Source organism: Ipomoea nil, unplaced genomic scaffold (genome assembly GCF_001879475.1).
Source record: "Ipomoea nil cultivar Tokyo-kokei standard unplaced genomic scaffold, Asagao_1.1 scaffold3087, whole genome shotgun sequence".
Classification (NCBI taxonomy): domain Eukaryota; kingdom Viridiplantae; phylum Streptophyta; class Magnoliopsida; order Solanales; family Convolvulaceae; genus Ipomoea; species Ipomoea nil.
Window position 1 is genome coordinate 3166305 of NW_017619515.1, and position 24418 is coordinate 3190722.

General features: G+C 37.3%; 4 protein-coding genes across 6 annotated transcripts; 2 read left to right on the forward strand and 2 right to left on the reverse strand.

Moving 5' to 3' along the window:
- On the forward strand, positions 1-5735 carry LOC109166277 (uncharacterized protein Cbei_0202). The gene is made up of 13 exons (XM_019315210.1): positions 1-422; positions 575-637; positions 1837-2280; positions 3175-3246; positions 3335-3460; positions 3565-3777; positions 3922-3969; positions 4079-4237; positions 4353-4514; positions 4653-4746; positions 4828-4946; positions 5060-5104; positions 5372-5735. Exons 1-13 carry the CDS (start codon positions 81-83, stop codon positions 5603-5605), a joined length of 2121 nt encoding a protein of 706 aa, XP_019170755.1. The 5' UTR covers positions 1-80; the 3' UTR covers positions 5606-5735.
- Positions 5736-7904: 2169 nt separating this feature from the next.
- Positions 7905-12374, forward strand: LOC109166278 (putative UPF0481 protein At3g02645). Of its 3 annotated transcripts, none has more exons than XM_019315211.1 (5): positions 7905-8095; positions 8257-8302; positions 8436-8555; positions 10405-11125; positions 11232-12374. In XM_019315211.1, exons 4-5 carry the CDS (start codon positions 10433-10435, stop codon positions 12321-12323), a joined length of 1785 nt encoding a protein of 594 aa, XP_019170756.1. In that variant the 5' UTR covers positions 7905-8095; positions 8257-8302; positions 8436-8555; positions 10405-10432; the 3' UTR covers positions 12324-12374. The 3 variants fall into 3 exon arrangements, with proteins under 3 accessions (XP_019170756.1, XP_019170757.1, XP_019170758.1); XM_019315212.1 differs by having other exon boundaries at positions 8039-8095; positions 10408-11125; XM_019315213.1 differs by lacking the exon at positions 7905-8095 and having other exon boundaries at positions 8282-8302; positions 8440-8555.
- A 2291-nt stretch (positions 12375-14665) lies between these two features.
- Positions 14666-17987, reverse strand: LOC109166280 (uncharacterized protein Cbei_0202-like). Its single transcript, XM_019315216.1, has 10 exons — positions 17821-17987; positions 17606-17668; positions 17187-17346; positions 16260-16331; positions 16046-16171; positions 15737-15949; positions 15548-15595; positions 15328-15438; positions 15018-15179; positions 14666-14842 (listed from the first exon to the last, which is right to left on the reverse strand). The coding sequence occupies exons 1-10, from the start codon at positions 17859-17861 to the stop codon at positions 14744-14746; spliced, it is 1095 nt and encodes a 364-aa protein (XP_019170761.1). The 5' UTR covers positions 17862-17987; the 3' UTR covers positions 14666-14743.
- Positions 17988-21139: 3152 nt separating this feature from the next.
- LOC109166147 (UPF0481 protein At3g47200-like) lies at positions 21140-22974 on the reverse strand. Its single transcript, XM_019315031.1, has 2 exons — positions 22513-22974; positions 21140-22057 (listed from the first exon to the last, which is right to left on the reverse strand). The coding sequence occupies exons 1-2, from the start codon at positions 22972-22974 to the stop codon at positions 21140-21142; spliced, it is 1380 nt and encodes a 459-aa protein (XP_019170576.1).
- Between the last annotated feature and the right edge of the window lie 1444 nt (positions 22975-24418).

The window sequence follows — 24418 nt, forward strand, 5'->3', positions numbered from 1 at the left end:
AACAGTTAAAACAAAAGCCCTAACTAAAACCCCTCTTCTTATCCACAAACTACACTGTCCATACACCATTCTTCAAAGCCATGTCCATTGCCATTCCTAAGCTTCTATTTCCTCTCCGTTCGTCCTCCTTCTATTCCAATCCCAAATTCCCATTCCGCAAACCCAAGCCCTCTCTCTCGCCCCCAAAACATCTGCGTATAACATGCGCTCAGAGGACCAAAAGAACCGGGAAATTGAGGTACCCGTCGGAGAAAAAGAAGCTCAAGTTGCAGCAAAAAGCTCAGATTGATGTGAAAAACAAGTTTGAAGGCGTTTGGAGGCTGTCCAATCTCGGCGTTTCGGTTCATACAGATCCTGGCAAAGATTTCCTCGACGTTTCCGATGCTTTGCTTCAAGAAATCGCTAAAGTTCTTGACTTTCCGGTAATATTTTAGCTTTTTTGTTTGGAGTTTCTTGTAATCTTCATTACAATATTTCCTTTTGAGTAATTTTCTTTTAATTATGACCCGAAAGCTTATTAATTTTCCCAAAAGTTCTGTCATTTCTTAATTGAATGCCCGTGTTTATGTTGTAGGTCGCTTCCATGTTGCCGCCAGAAGCATTTACTGTTGTTAGAAAATCTTTTGATGCCCGCAAGGTTTGTCATATGTGAGGCTTATGGTTATGCATTTTTATTTTGTTTTTATTTTATTTTATTTGTATCCTTTTGCATTTATGTTCAATTGAGTAAAGAACTTTAATAAAAGTTCATTTTTAATCATCTGAAGTCAATTTAAATATAAAAGTTTCAGCCACTCCTAGGCTTCCCAATTGCCACATTGGATAAAATGTTGGAAAATTTTGTTCTCCCATTACTTGCCCACTCCCTTGCCCCAGGGCCCACACCCGGGCTCGACAGGATAGTAGAAGGATAAATCACCGTGACTTAGTGGCCCATTAGGTGAGAGGACCAGTGTCTGGTGCCCACAAGGAGCATACCACATTAGTGTTACTCCCACACGGCTAAGATAAATCACGGTGACTCAGCGGCCCATTAAGTGAGAGGACCCGTGCCTGGTGCCCACAAGGAGCACACCACATTAGTGTTACTCCCCCACTGCGGCTAGGATAAATCACGGTGACTTAGCGGCTCATTAGGTGAGAGGACTAGTGCTTGGTGCCCACAAGGAGCCCACCACATTAGTTGTAACTCCCACACTGCAGCTGTCAGACTTTATCCCGTGTCCTGTTCTCCCATTACTTGGCCTTTGCTTTGTATCAATTTAGGGTCCGTTTGGAAAGCAGGAAAGTGACGTCTGGAAAATGTTTTATGGAAAATGAGTCATTTTCCCGAAAACATTTTCCTTTCCCGTGTTTGGTTGCATTTTGGAAAACTTTGTGTGTTTAGTTTATTTTCTGAAAAAATGAGTAGAATTGTATGTTTAAACATTTTGGCGGAAAATGATTTCCCCAAATTTTGGCGGAAGTCATTTTCCACCAAAATGGCTTCATTTTCCCCGGTCAATGGAAAATGTTTTCCGTTGACTGGATTTTCCTGTTGCATCCAAACACTGAAAACTCGAAAAATATTTTCCAGAAGTCATTTTCCGGGTTTCCAAACGGACCCTTAGTGAAGTCAGCATTCTAGGATATTTTCTCCAATGTTTGATTCAATGTGAGCAAAGTGAATATCTTTACATTATAACCATTTGTATAATTTGGTGGAAAAATATAACTCCTTAATAGCATATGCCAATGTAGCAACAATTTCTTTTATGAGAGTACCAATTTTCAATGCAAATGTGTATGTTGATGATTTGTTACTGTCTATTCACTATCTTATTTGCTTGATTGCAGCTACAGAAGGAACCAAAATTTGTCTATACTGTGGATATGGATGTCCCTAAACTTATAAGTTTAGAGCCTCGCACCTGGGACTTCATCTCTGAGTTGGAACCCAAAGCTGGACTTGTCGAGCATATTTTTGACAATAGAATTTCTGGTGATATAATGAGTATGATACATTCTTGCAGAGAGTTAGATCAGACTTCTGATTGTACTGAAGGAGTTGATAGCAATATCTCCAGTGGTTCGTACAGGTTGCCCGTTATTAGAAAACCGAAAGTTGCTGTTGTTGGCAGTGGACCTGCCGGCTTGTTTGCTTCCCTGGTGCTTGCTGAATTTGGTGCCGATGTTACGTTACTTGAAAGAGGGAAGGCGGTTGAGCAGAGGGGGCGTGATATTGGTGCTTTGGTAGTTCGAAGGATGTTAGAAGGAGAAAGCAACTTTTGCTTTGGGGAGGTTATATCTTGGAACCATATCTTTACTCTTAATTTTGGTCGTGCAATCTTGCTCATACATGGTAGTGTTGGTAGCCTTCATTTCTGCAAAGGTTGTCATTAATCATTAGCATGGTTGAAAAAATCGTTAGGCATTCCTCGAGCGCTTGGGGAGCACCTAGCGCCTAGGGCACCTAGACGGCGATTAATCGGCGCCTAGTCGCCTCTGTGTTTTTTATTATTTAAAAATTTGTTTAATTTTTTTTTTTATAAATTTTAAGACTTGATAATTATAAATTGTTTAATACTAAAATATTAAATATTAACCTTAAAAACATTTAGAGTTTGAACAATTTAGGGTTATTTGGCTCAAAATGATGTTGTTTTTAGTGAAATAACCCATGCAAAAAAGAAGAGAACAATAGCTAATCGACCAGCTAGACGACCTAGTCGACCTAGGCGATCAGCGCTTAGGCAGCCTAGTCCGCCGCCTAGCCGGGCAACCGCCTAGACCATCGATTATGGTGATATGCTAGGCGGCCGGCTAGCGCCTAGTGCTTAGGCGCCGATTAATCGGTGTCTAGACGAGATTTTTGCAACACTGATCATTAGTGTTAAGAATCCCGAATTGAAAAATAAGAAACATATGGGTTTATAATGCCATGTACTCCGTATTAGACTAGCTAATTCACTGTATTCAGTCTTTTAGTGTGGTTTGGGCGATGTGCATTACAGTCCAGTTGAGTGACCTTTACCCAATCTTAGATTCTAACAATTAAGAATAAAAATACATAATGAATCTTCTCAATTTATTGTTCAAACATTTCAGAGTGGTTATCTACTTAAAAGAACTTGCTTGATTGTGGCAGTTGAATAGCTTTTCACTATTTATTTATTAAGGACTTATGGCTGACAGGGTGGTGCAGGTACTTGGAGCGACGGGAAGCTAGTTACTAGAATTGGTAGAAACAGTGGTGCCGTTTTAGCTGTAAGTGGCTGCTGGAACAAAACACCGTAATGCTTGTTATCCCAATCATGTGTATTTGTAACTTGGATAAAATGTACTTGTATTTCAGGTTTTGAAGACATTGGTTCAATTTGGCGCTCCAAAGAAAATTTTGGTCGATGGAAAGCCTCATCTTGGAACTGATAAATTGGTTCCACTACTTCGAAACTTTCGGCGCCACCTACAAGAATTGGGTGTGAGTTTTGATTTATACTTTTTTATTTTACCCCTCTATTACTGGGTGCCTGGTCATCGTATTTCTGTATTAGTGTTCTCTCATTATAAACAAAAATATATTAGGTTACAATCAAGTTTGGGACGAGGGTTGATGATATACTCGTAGAGGACGGATACGTGACGGGAGTCAAGGTCTCCGATTCAAGTGACAGCCAACGGTCTATTAGCCAGAAGTTGGGATATGACGCAGTTGTTTTAGCAGTTGGGCATTCTGCTCGTGACACATACGAAATGCTTCTTTCTCATAATGTGAACCTTGTCCAAAAAGATTTTTCCGTAAGTTATTCTTCATTTCAGTATTTGATATTTGAATCTTTCATTTGCTTTGGTCCGTTTCTCGTGTATTAGAACATAGTTTCGTGTCATACTTATTCTCCATTAACAAGCCATGGATGTATATTAAACTGTGTAATAAAACAGGTTGGTTTTCGTGTGGAGCACCCGCAAGAATTAATAAACACCATACAGGTATGCGGTAAACGTACATGCTTGCCCATTTATTGTCATTATGAAGTATGTAATGCTATCATGTTTATTATTTTAAGGTAAAAAATTTAGCTCGTGTGGTAATCTGCAGTATTCGGAATTAGCCAGCGAGATTATTAGCGGACGTGGGAGAGTTCCGGTTGCTGATTATAAGGTGATGGGGCATCTAAATAGTGATGGCATGGATTCTCCTGAATCGGGACCACCCGGGCGTAGCTGTTACTCGTTTTGTATGTGTCCTGGTGGCCAGGTATCGCTACTGCTTTTCTTGCGTGTGAATAGATTAGTTTTGGTTTTATACCCGAATATGTGCTCTTTGAGACTCGAGAGGCATATGTAAAAATATATTTGCGGAATTCTGGCAGGTTGTTCTCACAAGTACAAATCCTTCAGAACTCTGTATCAATGGCATGTCGTTTTCTCGAAGATCGTCTAGGTGGGCAAATGCTGCACTTGTGGTCACTATCTCGCCAAAGGACTTTGCGGCTTTAAGTTTAAACGGACCCCTTGCTGGAGTCGAGTTTCAGGTACCTTTTGAAGTGATTTGACACATTTTTATTCTCCACTTTGCGTCTTAGCTTAGCCATATTGAGTAACAGAGCAAACTCCTTTCTACCGCTTAAATTTTTTGTCAAATTTTGACGAGTGAAAGTGGTGATTTTCAGAGAATTTTTGAACGAAGGGCAGCTGTGATGGGTGGGGGGAGTTTTGTCGTACCTGTGCAAACCGTGACTGATTTTCTTGGCAATAAAGCATCAGGTTGAGTCTTTTATCTGTTTTTTTCGTCGCCATCATCATTATTTTGGTGTTGGTTAAAGTGGTCTTAAACTTTGATTGCAGTGGCACCGCTACCATCCTCGAGTTATCGGTTAGGAGTAAAAGCAGCAAATCTCCACGAACTATTCCCCGACCATATAACCGTGGCTCTGCAAAAATCAATTCTGATGTTTGACGAAGAGGTCTTAGTCTATTCTCCCCGTTTTCCCATCATTCCTCCTCTTTAAGTGAAGTTTTAGTATAATATAATACAACTTACACCCTTTATGCTTCTCTTCCTGAATATGGAGTTCAGTTACCGGGATTCATTTCCAGCAGCGCCCTTCTTCACGGAGTTGAGGTACGACCTTTAGTATGCTATTAAGTTTAAAGATTGTACGTTTCTTTTTGCCAGTACCTAAGTAAACCCCGCCTTGTGAACCTAACTGAGAAATGACCACAAGGAGGTAAACCAACCTAGGTTGTCTATAGCTGACTGACTCAAACCAAGAAGGCCAATAGGTCGTTCTTACTGGGATTCGTTACCAAGCTAACAGGCCGACCAACTTGGTTGGGGTTGCCTCCCGGGTTGATAATAACTGTGGACTTTCTCTATGTTTGGCATCAGACGAGGACTAGTTCTCCGGTTCAAATCTCCCGGAGAAGCGATACGTTTGAGAGCACGTGTTTGAAAGCGCTGTATCCGGTGGGAGAGGGAGCAGGCTATGCAGGTGGAATTGTGAGTGCAGCCGTTGATGGGATGCATGCTGGGTTTGCTTTGGCTAAAAATTTGGGTCTGTATGAGAGCAACCTAGACTCTGTTCTGGGCAAGGCTCAGAATGTGGGGGTTGTCAAGTACTGAAAACATCTCTGAATAGGCTTTGTAGTTTGACTTCAAATTTTTTCTCTTGCAAATGTTAAATTTTTGTGTGACCCGTTGAATAGAAAAGAAAAAAAGTTAAATAGTAAAAAAGTAGAACACGCTCCTGCAAGCGCGTGCACTTAAGCCTGATATTTTATTTATTTATTTATTTTTTTCCTATCTCTCTATCCAACATGACATGTAAAAAACTTTAACAGCGCGTTTGGTTCGTTGGAAAATATTTAAAGGGAAATGTAATTCAAATTTCTTGAAAAATAAATTATCAGGAAAATAGATTTTATTGTTTGGTTGGTGCAAAAATTTTATTGAAAATATGTATTTCACTATTTGGTTGGGTTTAGAATGGTAAAGAATTATGAATATAAATACTAATATGTCCTTAACAATAATATATATGTGTAATTAATAAACTTTGATAAGGGTAAAATACTTTCTTTTCAAATCCTCTCATTTATTAGGATTTTGTTTTCCTTCACTTTATATATACTAGTTTTTCTACGCACATGGGATAATGCCCAATGATTCTTTTTAAATAAGTATTTCAAACTATATCAATGTAATATTATATAAAAGATGTTCATGCATAGGTAAATAAATGTTGAATTTGTTTATTTAAATCAGTAATTTAAAGTATATAAATGCAAGATAATATATGAGAGATTGATTATATATAATTGTCACAACAATAAATGGAATAAGGTCCAAATTGGGCACTAAACGTAACCTGAAAATGCATTAGGTCACTGAACGAAAAAAAAAAAAAAGTGCAATTAAGCCACTGAACACTCCAAATGTATGCAATTTCACCTGATAACAGGTTACCATCAAGGAGAACGAGAAGTATATCAATATGGGCTTGGTGTGTAAGAGATGGTTGGCTGCACAAAACCACAGTCGGGCAGCCAATGTGTTTGTTGGCCCATTGCTCACGCAGCTGTGCCAGGGTCTGGGGTTGGAAAGGAAGCTAGGACGTGAGCTAGTGATAGCAGAGATGGAGCCGCTAACTAGGCTGGATATTGAGCGTGCTAAGGTGACTGACACAGATGATAGCTTTTGGCACGGTCATTAGTTGGATGTTCTAGTAGCTTGCTCTACCTAGACCTGGTGGCCAGGATTGACGCTACGCGTGCTTACTTCGAGGCCCGATTTAATGCCTGTTTCCCTACACCTCCTCCGATTCAGCGGATACATCCCACCTAATCCCGTGACTTGTTGATACATTGTTTTGGGGGCCCCGGATGGACATTAGGTACCCTGTGTGTGGGCAAATTATATTATGCACTGCGGTGCATGATCGATTATGCACCGCGCGTCTTTTTTTTTAAATGAAAATTAACAGTGTTTATTTTCGCCGTTTCACATCCTTTTGCAAAAAGTAATTCTGTTATTCAGTGTCATTTTGTATACACTGCAGTTTCAGTTGAACACAACTACAGTTTCATTTCGATATAACTATAGTTTCATTCGATATTTATAGACTCAAATATGTGAAAATGTTATTTAATTTTATTTTATATACACTATAGTTTTATTAAAACATAACTACATGATCATTTTGATATAATTACAGCTTCATTGTACAATATACACTCAAATATGTGAAATGTTATTCAATTTCAGTTTATATACACTGCAGTTTCATTTCACTATAACTACAGTATCATTTTGATATAACTGCAGTGTCGGTTTGGATATACTGTAGTGTTAGTTGGTGTTTAATACACCAAATAAATGGACTCCGTTAACTCTAACGGCGGACCGTTTCTTTACTTAAAGAAACGGCGCCGTATATGGGCCGCGGTGCATCTATAATATAACAACTGCTGTGTGTGGGGTGCTACTTTTATCTCCTTTATTTTCTTGAAGTTTACATTTCCTTTGACTATGCTTGCACTGTTTAAATCTCTCGCAACTTAAGTACTTGCACTTTTAATTTTATTAAGTCTTAGTCTATTTTGAAGCCTTTGATTAAGTACTTGTACTTTTCCTTTACTTTGATTTTGAGCTTATTTGCATGAATGATGCCCAGATTTATGCTTAATAGGTACGTACCGCGGGGATGCTTTAGGCAACCCGATGGCGGTGTAAGCGTCAGTGTTTGGAAGCTGCTGCGCTGCAGCCCAGGATCGAGCGAGACGTACTACGCCATTTATCTTTACATTGTATAGTAATTATTAGAACCGTACCACCACTTCATGTAGGTGGAGGTGTTGGTTATTACTGTATAGTATATATCTCCCGGCCCGGCCCTTCGACGACTTCTCTCGGCTGAATGAAGTTTCCTCGTACTTGCTGCACCGTGCGGGCCTGCCCGTGTTTGGAACCTGCTGCGCTGCAGCGGGGATCGAGCGAGACGTACTACGTCATTTATATTTATATCTATATATTTTCGTTCAGAAAATTAAGCATGTATGCCATAGCCTAAAGGAATTGAAGTCCATCCAGCGCAGCAAAGAAAGTATTACATTGGTAAGAATCTTCAACTTCTTCTTCAATTATATTATATTCTTCCTTTTTGTTTGTTTTTTCTAATTAGCTCAGCTAGCAACAATCGTTAATTAAATCTATCGAGGTTAAATTATATTTTTGCTTCTTTCATTTCTTTTCTTCGCCGCCATCTCTTCCTCCAGGTCGGGAGGAGCTACTGCAACTCGCCTCCATCCAGTTTTGAAAGGGGTATGTTGTTTAGAAATTGATGGGAGGTTATAGAAATTTCAAATTTAATGAAAACATGATATTTACTTTAAATATGATTGATTTTTCTGCTTTCAATATAATATTTGTTCGTATTATTTGTTGTGTGGATTAGGAAGATCCGTTGAGAGCTCCCAACTTCTAGCGTATCTCTCGAACTGTTGAGTGAACAGTCAAGTGAACAGAAGGGTAGGAAGAGTTGAAGTAATCGGGTGACCTAAGACTTCTATACAAGGTATGAGTTAAGTTAACTTTGTTTGATAATTTTAAGAAATATTATCTGAAATGGTACTATAGGTTGTTTAGAAATTGATGGGAGGTTATAGAAAATTGAATTTAATGAAAACATGATGTTTACTTTAAATATATGATTTTTGCTTTCAATATAATATTTGTTCGTATTATTTGCTTTATTAACTTCTTGAGAGTATTAAGTAGAAATAGTAACTACTTGTATTACAAAAAAATTTAAAAATTTAGAATATTCTGATTAATATCATGATTAGCTAGTATAGAGAAATTTAATACTTGAAATTTTATTAAGAGATCTAGACTTGATAGAGCAATCAAATTACACAAAGAAACTTTATTAAAACTTTAAAAAGTCTCATTAAATTATTAAAAAACTATATGATAATTTTTAAGACAAACAGAAATAATAAATTTTAAGAAAAAGGGTTCTTTTAAGGTAAAGTAAAACATGTGGACCTAGTTCAAGATGAGCAGTGGCAATTATTGCATTTATTTCTGTCTCTATCTATGAAACTCATCCACTAGCTCTGCAGTTTCCACTTTTAACTCCTGAAAAATCCAACCTAGACTTTTACTTCTTACTCTCAATATTTATTTTTATTTTTATTTGGAAAAATGACACTTTTTCCCCCTGAGTTATATACCTATAGCATATTTTCCCCCTAAATTATTGAAGTGATTGTTTTTTCCCCTGAAATGTTAAATGGACATATTTACCCTTAAACTAAATATTTAATTTATTTTTTTTCTCCAAAAAATTATGACCATAATTTGGTTCAAACCAAACAAACACTATAGCAACCAAACCGAAATATTCCAATTACAATTTAGAATCGAAATTCGATATTTAGAGTTTATAAAAATCGTGAACCGGAACGGACGGTTCATGTTCCGAACTGAAAAATAAAATATATTTATTGTTGAATTTAGACTATTTTAAAATAAAGACGGTTCAAAATCGCGAATCGGATCCGGAACCGCCGGTTCACGGTTCAAGATTCAATTTTTTTGATACATAATTTTAATAAATTGACATTTAAATATTGGGTTCTAGATCTGAATTATAATCAGAAACTATTAATTCGATTGCTTTAGTATCCGGTTCAATTCAAACCGAACTGTGGTCATCCCTACGTATACGCAATAATTTGTTGGAGTAGTAAAATAAATAAAATGTTTACTTTAAGGGTATAAATGTCAATTTAATATATTAGGGGGAAAAAGCACCACTTTTAGAATAATTGAGGGGGCTAATGTGCTTACCTAAATAATTGAGGGGGAAAAAGTGCTATAAGTATATAACTCAGGGGTAAAAAGTGCCATTTTCCCTTTTTATTTTTTATTTTTATTTACAACTTGATGTATGACAGTTTTCTTATGATCAACATGATAAAAATATTCAATTATTATTTGTCACATCATAAAATATAAGTGAGGAAGTAGAATTTGAAATTACATGTAGTATAACGAACTCTTAACTCCCCGAGTTCCCTCTGAATTCTTGACTACGTGCTTGAGCGAGGCCTGTCGACTGTTGTGGTGGAGAATAGGTGCCAGTTTCGGTTGTCCGAACTCTATTTATTACTATTGAGTCTATATACAAAAATAATAATTTGATGTGTTTAATAATATATATATATTTTTTGTATGTTGTTTTTTTCCCTAACTAGCTAGCAAGAATAGTTAGAGGTTAATTAGCAGACTATTTTTGGTTATTTGCTTCTTAAATTTGCTCCTTTGATTTGTTTTCTTAATCTCTTGTGCATAATTTTTTTCATATATCTACAATAGTACAATTTTCATCATCACTAGTACATTTACACATTGGATAGTAGGAGGATCTATCTGGAGTTGTAGGGAATGGAAGAAGAATATGATATGTCGGAAGATACGGCAGTATCCGAAACCTTGGAAAATGAGAATATTCAAGAATCCTTGCAAATCAGGGCTAACTTTTGTCCTCCCAACACCGGAAATCATCAATACAATTGTATCATCGATATGAATACCCCAGAGGGAGCAGAAGGAGGAGGAGATGGCAATGGAGAAATAGAAATGGAAGTAAGATTAGGATTAGGAGGTGAAAATGATAGGGGAGAAGCAAATAATTCACATTTGCCCCTCCCCTATTATAAGATTGTTGGCGACAGTGGCGAAATGAAATACATGTGTAGTGTTCCAAAATACAGGCGTGTAATTGAGGAAAGAACATACACCCCTTCAACTTCTGTCTCAAATGGTTCATATCCAACTTTCTCAATTGGACTAGATGACCCATACACCCCTCAAACTGTCTCAATTGGACCATGCCATCATGAAAATCCAAAATTGTCAGATATGGAATCTCAGAAAAGATTGCTTTTTGATTCCATGGAATGCCACCCTGATCCCCGCCCATCCCTAACAGCGGCCATGATGGAATCTGAAGTCGAGGCTAGAAATAGCTATTCCACAAAGTTCAAAAATATTGATACGGATACATTTTGTAAGATGATGCTCATCGATGCCTTCTTCATCATTCATACCTTTATCTATTTCGACCGTTGGTACAAAGTAAGCTTCTAACTTCTAATTACTTATTCAATTACAATTACTTGTATGATATAATTTGCGAATTCCTTAAGCATCTAACTTTTCTTTAACTTGACTTGCAATCCAGAATCCTAATGATCCAGAACTGCAACGCCAACCCATTTTCAAAACACCTTGGAGGCAACCAAATATTTGCGAGGATTTACTGATGCTAGAGAATCAGCTCCCATTTTTCATTCTTGTCAAAGTCTATCATATACTGACCAACGAATCAGCAGATTGTTTGAAGAAGCTGGCACTGCAGTTCTTCAAACAAGTTGAATTTGGAAGAGCTGACGGTGGCAATTCAGAAACAGTAGCAGACGACGACCCCAAACATTTGCTGGATTTGTTCCATAGCAGTTTTGTTGTAGTGGACAAAAGCAAGAAGATGCAAAAGGGCAAGAAGAATGATACATTATTGGTGGACGAAAAGCCCGAGAAGAATAATACACCGGTGGACGAAAGCAAGTTGCGAAAGCGCAAGAAGAATGATACATTATTGGTGGACGAAAAGCCCGAGAAGAATAATACACCGGTGGACAAAAGCAAGTTGCAAAAGCGCAAGAAGAATAATACACCGGTGGACGAAAGCAAGATGGAGAATATTAATGCATCCTCATTGTCGCTGCGGATTAAAATGACGACTAGCAAGTGCTGGGTAAGTAGTGCCTCAGAACTCAGTTCACGTGGAGTCACACTCATCGCAACCAACAAAGGCAACCCACTGGATATTCAGTTCAATCACTACATAGGACATTTGAGAGTTCCAACACTTTATATCAACGACAGAACTGTCACTGTCCTAAAAAACCTGCTGGCATACGAGCAAGGGTCGCATCTACTAAACCCATATTTCACTTGCCTAGCAATCTTCTTCTTCAATATTGCATCCAGTCCTGACGACGTCAAACTTCTGAGGGAGGCAGGCATTATCAACCACCAACCAGCAGATGATGGAGCCATCGTTTTTCTTCTGGATCAACTCAACAAAGCCTCCCAGAATTGCTTTAATGTTTGCCTCATCCAACATCATCTTCAACTCATTCAGACATACCTTATATCTGTTCGAGCCCGGGTTATCAGTGCGGTCCGCCTCCTCACCCAAATTCTTGTGTCTATAATAGTTACTACCGTAGTAAATAATCATGGATACGAAATACAGAAATTTAAAATCTAGTAATATAATGTTTGAGACTTACTTTGTGTGTGTTAGTATTTTGTCTTAGTCCTTTAATTGGTTTTATTTAACTAGTTTCCTTCTTCTATTTATTTATTCTTATTGTTTGATGGTGAATAAACATGTTCTGTTCTTGCTCTCACATTATATTCCTACCATCCAATATATTAGAATTTAAATTCTTACTTTATTTCCACACTATTCCCAAACTCAGGGGCATTTTAGTATTATCAAATATTTGGTACAATTAAGGAATTAATTGAAAAGATTTTAGTATAATTGACTAGTAATTATTTTTCTAAATGATCGCTGATATTCTTCAGCGAAATTAATAAAGTGAACTTAATAATATGCATACTCATAATTGATTTGACCAACTAATAAATGAAGACATAATTCCCCACCATTAGTTAGACATACTAAATAATCAACTTTTGGTTCCAATTAAAGTCCAACTAAATAATGAAGATATAATTCACCAGGCCACCATAGTTGGACATACTAAAAAGAACAAAATACACCTTCCAAAATCAAGTTAGAATTTGACTCAAAAGATACATTTTATTATTAATGGAATCCAAAAAAAAAAGTATGTCAAATCACATAATTTACTACAGTTAGTCCGAAGAACCGAGCAAGATTTGTGGATTAATTAATAAAAGTGGCTAAATTTTGAGAAATGACTGAAAACATATTTTGCCAATGCAAACCATGGAACTTAGAATTATAATTGAGCTAAATTTATAAATTCTAAAAATTGTGATAAAATTATTATCTAATGGGTTAAGAGATTTATTGACATAAAACTTGTCAGTGGACTAAAGATTTAATTGTATTAAATCCAATTAAGAAACCATTATTATAATATTTTATCTCAATTACTAAATAGCCAGAAAAATCTAGTGACATAAAACTTGCATATGGACTAAAGTTTTACTCAATTAGATCCAACTGAAAAAATTTATTTATGATGAAACAAATGAGTTGAAGAATCAAGTGACATAAAACTTGCCTGTAAGCTAAAGTTTTATTCAATAAGATTCATTACAACCATTATGATTAAAAAAAAAACTAAAACTTAAGAAATCATTTTCCTTTTCTTAATCCAATCGTTATGCCATGGAACCGTGTTCACTATTCATGGTGAACACGGTTCCAACGGTGTTAGTACACCGTTATCTTTTTTTTTTTTTTTTTTTCTTAATTAATTGCGTGACTTTTCTTCTACATTTTCACATTTTGCGATTTTACTTTAATTTGAAGTGAGCAATGATTTCGGACATTCATAAATTATGAATTCATGCCTGCACATTCACTTTGGAACCATGCCTACACATTCCCGTCCGAAATCACGGACATTCATAAATTATGAATCCATGCCTGCACATTCACTTTGGAACCATGTCTACACATTCACTTCAGAACCATGAGATTATGAATTTTCTGTTATAAGATTATGAATTTTCAGTTATGAGATTATGAATTTACATTACATTCATAATCTCATAACAAAAAATTCATAATTTGATCAAACGCGCGCCGTTAACTCCACATCCGCGATTTTTTTTTTTTTTTGCCTAAAAACGACGTCGTTTGGACTTGTGTTCACCATTCACGGTGAACACGTTTCCAGGGCATAATTTGCCTTCTTAATACTTGTGGGTAAATTAAGAAATATGATCCAAAGTTTACATCATAAAATTAAACTTCATGATAGAATTGAAAATTATTTACAATTAACCCTAAAGTAAATAAATTGATTTATTTCTATCATCACTGATAAAACTACTAAACCACTGAGGCTCGAACCATCCACCTCCCACATAGGGGAGCAACCAAGTACAAATGGACCAAAGGTCCCTGGTGTATTTCATCTTAATTAATTATACAAATATAACGAAATTGCATGTGGGCTAAATTCCATCATATTACATACAATTAATCACAAATGATATGTCCAAAACTTTATGTGATCAAAATAAACTGCTTAATATATAATTTTAACAGATTAAGGATGTTATGGCTACTCCCAAACCAAATTAAAATTATAAGATCACTAGACAATTATCAATTCTTTGCCTAAACTTTATGTGATTGAAACTTAACAATCTTAGGTAGCTGAATATGCTGTAGCATTTTCTTAATTAACCAAGATTGAAAAAGTAAGAGACTTTAAATTAAAGATGTTATGGCTATTCATTAATGAACCGAAATCAAATCACATTGGCAAGGAATACTTAACATTTTGACAAACAGATTATACCAGATTGTGGGGGGAAAATCTAAATATACTCTAAGGAAAGATGGTTAGAGACTAAGTCTCACTGAAAATCAATTCCTTAGATAGAGTATCAATTTAAGAAGACTAGTGGCACAAGATATCCTTTAACTCATGGCGATGAAAAAAGATAGAAAAAAACTCAACCTGATGCTTTGTTGCCAAGAAAATCAGTCACGGTTTGCACTGGTACAACAAAACTCCCCCCACCCATCACAGCTGCCCTTCGTTCAAACATTCTCTGAAAATCACCACTTTCACTCGTCAAAATTTTGCAAAAATTTTAAGCGGTAGAAAGGAGTTTGTTCTGTTACTCAATATGGCTAACCTTTATCGTGAATGTTAGCACAATCAACATAACTAAACTAAGATGCAAAGTGGAGAATAAAAATGTGTCGAATCGCTTCAAAATGTACCTGAAACTCGACTCCAGCAAGGGGTCCGTTTAAACTTAAAGCAGCAAAGTCCTTTGGCGAGACAGTGACCACAAGTGCAGCATTTGCCCACCTAGATGATCTTCCAGAAAACGACATGCCATTGATACAGAGTTCTGAAGGATTTGTACTTGTGAGAACGACCTGCCAGAATTCCGCAAATATATTTTTATATATGCCTCTCGAGTCTCAAAGAGCACATATTTGGGTATAAAAGCAAAACTAATCTATCCCGCATCCGGTTGGCCTAGATTAAAAACCAATTCACACGCAAGAAAAGCAGTAGTGATACCTGGCCACCAGGACACATACAAAACGAGTAACAGCTACGCCCGGTTGGTCCCGATGCAGGAACCGGAACTCTCCCATGTCTGCTATTAATCTCGCTGGCTAATTCCGAATACTGCAGATTACCACACGAGCTAATTTGTTTACGTTAAAATAATAAACATGAAAGCATTACATACTTCATAATGACAATAAATGGGCAAGCATGAACGTTTACCGCATACCTGTACGGTGTTTATTAATTCTTGCAGGTGCTCCACACGAAAACCAACCTGTTTTATTACACAGTTTAATATGCATCCATGGCTTGTTAATGGAGAATAAGTATGACACGAAACTATGTTCTAATACACGAGAAATGGACCAAAGCAAATGAAAGATTCAAATATCAAGTACTGAAATGAATAACTCACCGCAAAATCTTTTTGGACAAGGTTCACATTATGAGAAAGAAGCATTTCGTATGTGTCACGAGCAGAATGCCCAACTGCTAAAACAACTGCGTCATATCCCAACTTCTGACTGATAGACCGTTGGCTGTCACTTGAATCGGAGACCTTGACTCCCGCCACGTATCCGTCCTCTACAAGTAGATCATCAACCCTCGTCCCGAACTTGATTGTAACCTAATATATTTTTGTTTATAATGAGAGAACACTAATACGATGACCAGGCACCCAGTAATAGAGGGGTAAAATAAAAAAGTATAAATCAAAACTCACACCCAATTCTTGTAGGTGGCGCCGAAAGTTTCGAAGTAGTGGAACCAATTTATCAGTTCCAAGATGAGGCTTTCCATCGACCAAAATTTTCTTTGGAGCGCCAAATTGAACCAATGTCTTCAAAACCTGAAATTCAAGTACATGGTATCCAAGTTACAAATACACATCATTGGGTTAACAAGCATTACGTTGTTTTGTTCCAGCAGCCACTTACAGCTAAAACGGCACTACTGTTTCTACCAATTCTAGTAACTAGCTTCCCGTCGCTCCAAGTACCTGCACCACCCTAAATAAATAGTGAAAAGCTATTCAACTGCCACAATCAAGCAGGTTCTTTAAGTAGATAACCACTCTGAAATGTTTGAACAATAAATTGAGAAGATTCATTATGTATTTTTATTCTTAATTGTTAGAATCTAAGATTGGGTAAAGGTCACTCAACTGGACTGTAATGCACATCGCCCAAACCACACTAAAAGACTGAATACAATGAATTAGCTAGTCTAATACGGAGTACATGGCAATACAAACCCATATGTTCCTTATTTTTCAATTTGGGATTCTTAACACTAATGATCAGTGTTGCAAAAATCCCGCCTAGACACCAATTGATCGGCGCCTTAGCACTAGGCGCTAGCCGGCCGCCTAGCGTATCACCATAATCGATGGTCTAGGCGGCCGACTAGGCTGCCTAAGCGCCACCTAGACGTTGATTGCCTAGGTCGTCTAGCTGGTCAATTAGCTATTGTTCTCTTCTTTTTTACATGGGCTATTTCACTAAAAACGACATCATTTTGAGCCAAATAACCCTAAATTGTTCAAACTCTTAAATGTTTTTAAGGTTAATATTTAATATTTTAGTATTAAATATTAAAATATTAAACAATTTATAATTATAAGTCTTAAAATTTATATAAAAAAAAAAATAAAAATACAGAGGCGCCTAGGCACCGATTAATCGCCGTCTAGGCGTCCTAGGCACTAGGTGCTCCCCAAGCACTTGAGGAGCGCCTAACGATTTTTTCAATAATGCTAATGATTAATGACAACCTTTGCAGAAATGAAGGCTACCAACACTACCATGTATGAGCAAGATTGCACGACCAAAATTAAGAGTAAAGATATGGTTCCAAGATATAACCTCCCCAAAGCAAAAGTTGCTTTCTCCTTCTAACATCCTTCGAACTACCAAAGCACCAATATCACGCCCCCACTGCTCAACAGCTTTCCCTCTTTCAAGTAACGTAACATCAGCACCAAATTCAGCAAGCACCAGGGAAGCAAACAAGCCCGCAGGTCCACTGCCAACAACAGCAACTGTGGCAATCAATGCTAGGAAGTGGGCAAGGAATGGGAGAACAAAATTTTCCAACATTTTCAATGCCAATGTGGCAATCAATGCTAGGAAGCCTAGGAGTGGCTGAAACTTTTACATTTAAATTGACTTCAGATGATTAAAAATGAACTTTTATTGAAGTTCTTTACTCAATTGAACATAAATGCAAAAAGGATACAAACAAAATAAAAAATGCATAACCAGAAGCCTCACACATGACAAACCTTGCGGGCATCAAAAGATTTTCTAACAACAGTAAATGCTTCTGGCGGCAACATGGAAGCGACCTACAACATAAACACGGGCATTCAATTAAGAAATGACAGAACTTTTGGGAAAATTAATAAGCTTTCGGGTCATAATTAAAAGAAAATTACTCAAAAGGAAATATTGTAATGAAGATTACAAGAAACTCCAAGCAAAAAAGCTAAAATATTACCGGAAAGTCAAGAACTTTAGCGATTTCTTGAAGCAAAGCATCGGAAACGTCGAGGAAATCTTTGCCAGGATCTGTATGAACCGAGACGCCGAGATTGGACAGCCTCCAAACGCCTTCAAACTTGTTTTTCACATCAATCTGAGCTTTTTGCTGCAACTTGAGCTTCTTTTTCTCCGACGGGTACCTCAATTTCCCGGTTCTTTTGGTCCTCTGAGCGCATGTTATACGCAGATGTTTTGGGGGCGAGAGAGAGGGCTTGGGTTTGCGGAATGGGAATTTGGGATTGGAATAGAAGGAGGACGAACGGAGAGGAAATAGAAGCTTAGGAATGGCAATGGACATGGCTTTGAAGAATGGTGTATGGACAGTGTAGTTTGTGGATAAGAAGAGGGGTTTTAGTCAGAGCACCCATTACAGTGGATTATTCCAAGAATGAATTCTCCTCTCATTGTCCATGGATAAAGAAAAACCGTTTCAACATCAAAAATAACAAAAACTAGAGCAAACATATAATAACGGATTCGAAATTGTAACCAAGCATTGCCCATAAGTTCTATACCTGATTCATAAGTACAATGTTTTTCTGGCCTTTTGCTAATCGGAGCTAAAACCCTAGGAATAAAAAAACTAGGAGTAAAGCTAGTGTGGAAAGGAAATAATTTAAAAAGGGCACAAGTGTCATATAGGCTTATCTATTACTCTGAAATGCTCAATTTCCCCATCAACTAAAACATAATGTAATTGGACACACTTATCTCTAAAAATTTGTCAATTAGCTGTTTGTGCAAGTTACCTCCGGATTGTGGCAATGATGACATGACAATTAAATAACAAAATTAACCCATCCTAAATATGTAATTCGAAACCTTAATTTTAATTCCTAAATTCTGAGAACTGACGAGCCCTTTTCAAATTAACCGGCAATCCGTAAACAAATAGAGAGAGCCCTTTGAAAAACCGACGAGCCCTTCAACAAAATTAGTGAGAGCCCTTCGGTAAACAATTAACCCCATCCGTAATTCAAATTCGACGACAGTGCAAAACTTCGACGATAGTGCCCTAGTCGAAGGCGCCGGCACCACCAAGTCACTTAATGCAACCATCAACACTTCTGAGTTCTGATACAAGCAGATATGTCACTACCCCTCTAATACCCTACACAACTGTGACTCACAAAATAAATCTAAGCCCAATTGGACATCAAAGTGATATTGATATATTGCCTGCCTACTTACAAGCTAGCTTTGAGCTTCTCTGCTTGCTACACTGAAAAATCCTCAATTAACAGGGATCATCATGAGAATATGAATTTAAAAATGCAATTTTTTTGAGCAACTAGCTAGTGTGCCAGTTACACTGCAAAAACGGTATATATTTGTATTATCGAAAACTGCATAAAGAAAACATCTTGACTTGAATCGAAATGCATTTTTTTCATAACCTCTCCCAATTACCGATAAAATCAAATCACTAGCTCCCTGGAGCTTCTTGATTAGGTATGCGGAACATACTCATAAGCAGCTTTACTTTATTGCTCTGCAAATTGCCGATGATCCTCCGGAATCTGTAATTCACAATCACTCCATCAAATAAACCAAGACAAGATAACATTCCAATGAGATAAATGAACGGAAAATTTCACGAAGAAAGGCGTCAAAGTTCGGGGAGAGAGGACCTGTGGAGCTTTGTCGACGAGATTAGGAAGTAAATTCCACATCATCACCAATTTTTATTTAAATAAAATTACATGTCAGCAGTGTGGAGGGGCAATTCGGAGGTAACCTGCAAAAAAAGCTAATCGACAAATTTTTAGAGGTAAGTGTGTCCAATTAGATTATGTTTTAGTTGATGGGAGAATTGAGCACTTCTAAGTAGTAAATGGGCATATTTGACACTTGTGCCTTTTAAAAAAATTCTCCTGCAAGAGTTGAAATAATTTTGAATTAGCGGGACCACCAATATTTACACCCTTGGTAACAGCCACGCGTGGCTATCATCATTGCGCCCAGCGGGCGCGTGCACTGCACGCGCTGGGCGCGTCAAGCGCGCCTGACATCCATAAAGTATTTTTTTTTTAAAATTCAATATTCCTTTTTTTTTTCTCTCCCCTCCCACCTTCTCTTTCCTAATCACTCTTACATTCTCCCCACTAATATCCCCACTGATAAGGATGCTCTTAGGGCTTTTGTTTTAACTGTTTTGAATCAGAAAATGGCCAGAGCGGTTGGTACCATTTATATACTAAGGGGGCGTTTGGTTCAGATCATCTTAGATTACCTAGGTAATTTGAGTCTGGTAATATTATATTACCTTGTTTGGTTCAAGTTATGAGATTACCAGGTAATGTTATATTACCTGAAAGCTGATGTGGCGGTAATGTTTCAAGGTAATGTGATTACCCCCATTTTTTTTAGGTAATCTTAGATTACCTTAAATTATTCCAACTTTGCCCTTGTTAACTAATCCTTATAATAATAATAATAATAATAATAATAATAATAATAATAATAATAATGTATATGTTTATATAATCAAATATACATGTGTATATTTATAAAACGCAAGTAGAACCTTACTAACTCAATGCTCAGACAGAAGAGAGGAGATTAGAGAATTTGCGAAGCGAGAGAGAACTTATTGATGATTTTGAGCAAATGGGGAGGTTGTTTATATAGTACTCGAATACAACAGCCTGCCCCATTCCAACACCACCACTACCACGCCATCAACATCACAATACCACCACCATCACTATATATTATTATTATTATTATTATTATTATTATTATTATTATTATTACAAACAACCAAACAGAAAGGATCACACTTGTGTGAGACCGTCTCACGGATCTTTATTCGTAAGACAGGTAAGATCAATATGCAAATAATGTAATACTTATACTAGCAAATATAATACTAAATATTGCATTTCATTTTGATCCGACCTGTCTCATGGACAATAATCCGTGATACAGTCTCACACAAGTTTTTTATCAACAGAAAAAATGCAATTTCTTAACTTTCAATATCATTTGAACTGCACAATTAAATTAATAATATCCAACTTGATCTTTTATGCACTTATTTAAGATAGCTTAATTTGCTTCCCAAATTTATTTAAAAATTCTCTAAGAGTAGGGCAACAAATAACACAACCAAGTGGACAGGGTTGTTACAATCTTAAACGCAATTATTTAAGACAGTACCGAAAAGAGTGACCCAGTGGGTGAAACTAAACACGATTCTCATAACAAAATTGATTTTTGCTACCGCACATTTCACATACAACAATTTCCCTATTTGGTAGCACATGCCTAGACTAGACTCTAATTTTGGAATGTTCAAAGGTATCAGGTGGTAAAGAAAAAAGTAGGGCAACAAAAAACACAACCAAATGGACCGGGTTGGCTAGTATTCTCTTGGGGTAACTGATAAACTTGCATGGAACAGATGTCACATATCTGTTGATACGGTGAAGTTGACATTTGATCAGGCAATCGTCCCTTGAGCTGCACTCAATGGTGTTGTAGAGTTCATGGAAGAGACCGACAACCTTTTCATCGTTACCAAGATGGTGTCGGATGATCCCTGCCTCCCTCAGAATCTTGACGTCGCCCTTTGTGGCGGCGATGTTGGAGAAGAACACTGCTAGGCAAGTGAAATAGGGCTTCACTTCACGTGAGCTTTGCTCGTATGCCAACAAATTCTTGAGGACGATGATGTTTTTGTCGTCAATACAAAACGTTGGAATTCTCAGCTCTCCTAGCCAGCTGCTAAACTGAATGTCCAGTGGCTTCCCAGATTTGGTTCCAGCAAATGTAACCCCATTAGACCTTAGTGTCGAAGCACTGTTTACCCAAAACTTAGTTGTTTCTTCCATTTTATGTTTCGATGATGATGATGATGTTATGTTGTGTTCTTGTCTGCCCACATTAGCAAAACTGCTGTGAAACAGATCCAGTAAATGTTTGGGGGTTTTTGGGCTAGAACTGTCATCATTATTATCTGCCATTATTATTGCCACTTTCCCAAAAGGGACTAATTGTTTGAAGAATTGAAGCGCCAACTTCTTCAAAGAATCTGGTGAAGATTGGTTATTGGTGAGTATAACATAAACTTTGGCAAGAATGAAAAATGGGAGTTGATTCTTTAGCATTAGTAAATCTTGGGAAATTTTTGGCAGCACCCTACGCCCTCTGAAAACACCATTGTTGTTGAGTAATCCTCCGTCACCACCCTGCAGACATTATATTATCAAATTAATTAAAGGTTTTGGTATCAATACTTTATTAGTTTAAATGCATTGGTTTAAGAAAACAGAAAACAATTTCGATTAGTTGAGCTACTCTGATCACTACTGGAAATTATGAAATTTTGGATTACATGAAAGTAATCTTAAATCAAGTCGAACGCTTTGTTCCGACCACTTTAGGTATCCGGAAAAACCTTTATTGCTATTTCCGACCACTTTTTGCTTTCAACTTGATTTAAGATCAGGTGGTCGGAAATTCCATAATTTCCAGTAGTGGATTTTGAACTTTTAGGATTAGTTAGGGCAAAAAGTTTTAAACTCTACTAGACAAAACAAACGTATTAGTAATAAGTATGACATATCGATAGGACTAGTTTGAAACTGAACGGATTGACCCGATTGACATCTGTAGTGATGTATGTGTAAGTTAGTATGGGTACCTTGCAAAATTTGGCATAATCCATGAAGAGGTTGATGAGGAAGAAGGAGTCTATGAGCATCATGTTCACGAATGTATCCCTATCCAGATGGTTGGAAATATGAGGAGGATAGCAATTCCTAGCCCTCCCTTCCAGTCCTTGCAAAGCCATTCTGAGGGATGGTTCCATGTGGGAATTCCATTTCCTGGATTGAAGATGAAGAAGGTTTGTTTTGTGAGTTTCCATTTTTGAAAGGCTGGGATTTCCATAATGGTTAGGGCCGATAGACACGAGTCTAGGAATATTATTAATAATGTCGTCATCACCACCACCTCCTCCAACTTCCCACTCCTCCCCTCCTTCTTCATTGATATTGATGATGACGTGATCATCATGTCGGAAAAGCTCGCCGCCGTATTCTCTGTCAATCTCATGGAGAAACCTCCCTGCTGCGGCGGCAATGGGTGGTGGAGCTCTCATCATGCATCACCGTCTGGGTTGCAGGAGTTCATCTGATCTGCGTGCTTAGAATGAAGCTGTTTTGTTTGCTTGCTGTTTCTTTGTTTCGAGAAGTATATATATGTATGTACTTTGCATTTCCCGACATAACTAACGAAATACATTAATTTATCATTTTCCAGGTAGTTTTTTACAAAGGTATTTTCCAGGTAGTTGAATTAAGTTGTACAGCCGTATAAGACAAGATAGCGGTCCAATAGGGGGCAGGGGGCACAGCTGTCAATCAAAGGGCAAGCAAAAGTGCATGCACACCACAGCACACGGTGAAAAAAGCATCCCTTCAACTTAGAGCATCCTCAAAGCATCTATATTTGTGAATTTTACTCTAGTTTTTTAGGTCAAAACTCCATTCAATGGTTTTTAAACAAATGGGGCAAATGATTTTTTCTAAGTTCTTTTTCTTGCAAGATCAAAAAAAAATTTTGGGTCTTACAAGAGAGATAAATAAAAGAATAATACTCAATTTTTGCGTGTTTGGTGCACATTTAGCGCCCAGCCGGCGCATTCAACTGTCATTTTTTTTTTTTTAAAAAAAAGAAAAATTGTTTTCAATTTTTTTTCCTTTATCTTTTTTTTTTTTTTTTCTTTTTTTCCCCCTTCATTTTTCTCTTTTCTAGCTATACCTACAAAACCCACCCCCCCAAAAAACATAACAATTGAGGATGCTCTCAATAGATGAGGTTTTATGTGGAGTTTTATTACATGTGCCAAGTAGGAAAGAGGAGAAAAAGAAATTAAAAAAAAAAACAAAAAATAAGGCTGATAAATGTGTCAGCCGAAAAAATTAAAAAATGACAAAAGGTAGTGCACGCACCAGACTAGGCGCATATTTGTGTAGTTAACACGCGAGATGACAGCTCATTTCTCACACCAAGTAGGGCCTGAAAGATACCCTAAATCGGGCACCCAGTCTAGTAAGAATGAAAGGGCAGTCAACTCCGACCCTTTGGCCTTGGTCAGGCGACCAAGCCTAGTAGGCGGCATGTCCTCGCCCGGGTTCCCTCTGAGGACTTGGACGGGCAATCAGGTTCAGTGGTCCGTGCGTCCTTGCCTGAGTGCCACAACCTCCCTAGCTGGGCTACCTCATCAGGCAGCCGATATATCCCCGACCGAGTGTGAGCCCAGAGATGGTGAGCGGCAGCTTCTACGGAGATTCCTTTCCTTATTTATCCATCAGCTTCCTTTATTAGTCTAAGCATTTATTGCAATGATTACGGTGGATCTCCTAGCAGATCCAACTTCATCTTTACCTTACTTTCCTTGTAGGAAGTTTATTCCCTTTGTATAAATACCCCCACAGGGTCACCATGTAAAGGATCGAATTTTTGACTACTCAATAAAATCTCGTTACGCTGCCCAACTCTTTTTGAGCCGATCTTTCTTTTGTTTTTCATCAAAATCCTAATAT

Excerpts from the sequence above, each read along its gene's own strand:
- LOC109166277 (XM_019315210.1), top strand. The coding sequence starts at position 81 with ATGTCCATTGCCATTCCTAAGCTTCTATTTCCTCTCCGTTCGTCCTCC. Across the intron at positions 4,515-4,652 it reads TTGCTGGAGTCGAGTTTCAG|AGAATTTTTGAACGAAGGGC; the intron begins GTACCTTTTGAA and ends GGTGATTTTCAG. Across the intron at positions 5,105-5,371 it reads CCCTTCTTCACGGAGTTGAG|ACGAGGACTAGTTCTCCGGT; the intron begins GTACGACCTTTA and ends GTTTGGCATCAG.
- LOC109166278 (XM_019315211.1), top strand. The coding sequence starts at position 10,433 with ATGGAAGAAGAATATGATATGTCGGAAGATACGGCAGTATCCGAAACC. Across the intron at positions 11,126-11,231 it reads ATTTCGACCGTTGGTACAAA|AATCCTAATGATCCAGAACT; the intron begins GTAAGCTTCTAA and ends CTTGCAATCCAG.
- LOC109166280 (XM_019315216.1), bottom strand. The coding sequence starts at position 17,861 with ATGCTTTGCTTCAAGAAATCGCTAAAGTTCTTGACTTTCCG. Across the intron at positions 16,332-17,186 it reads GCAACTTTTGCTTTGGGGAG|GGTGGTGCAGGTACTTGGAG; the intron begins GTTATATCTTGG and ends CTATTTATTTAG. Across the intron at positions 15,439-15,547 it reads AATTAATAAACACCGTACAG|TATTCGGAATTAGCCAGCGA; the intron begins GTATGCGGTAAA and ends GGTAATCTGCAG.
- LOC109166147 (XM_019315031.1), bottom strand. The coding sequence starts at position 22,974 with ATGATGAGAGCTCCACCACCCATTGCCGCCGCAGCAGGGAGGTTTCTC. Across the intron at positions 22,058-22,512 it reads ATTATGCCAAATTTTGCAAG|GGTGGTGACGGAGGATTACT; the intron begins GTACCCATACTA and ends TAATGTCTGCAG.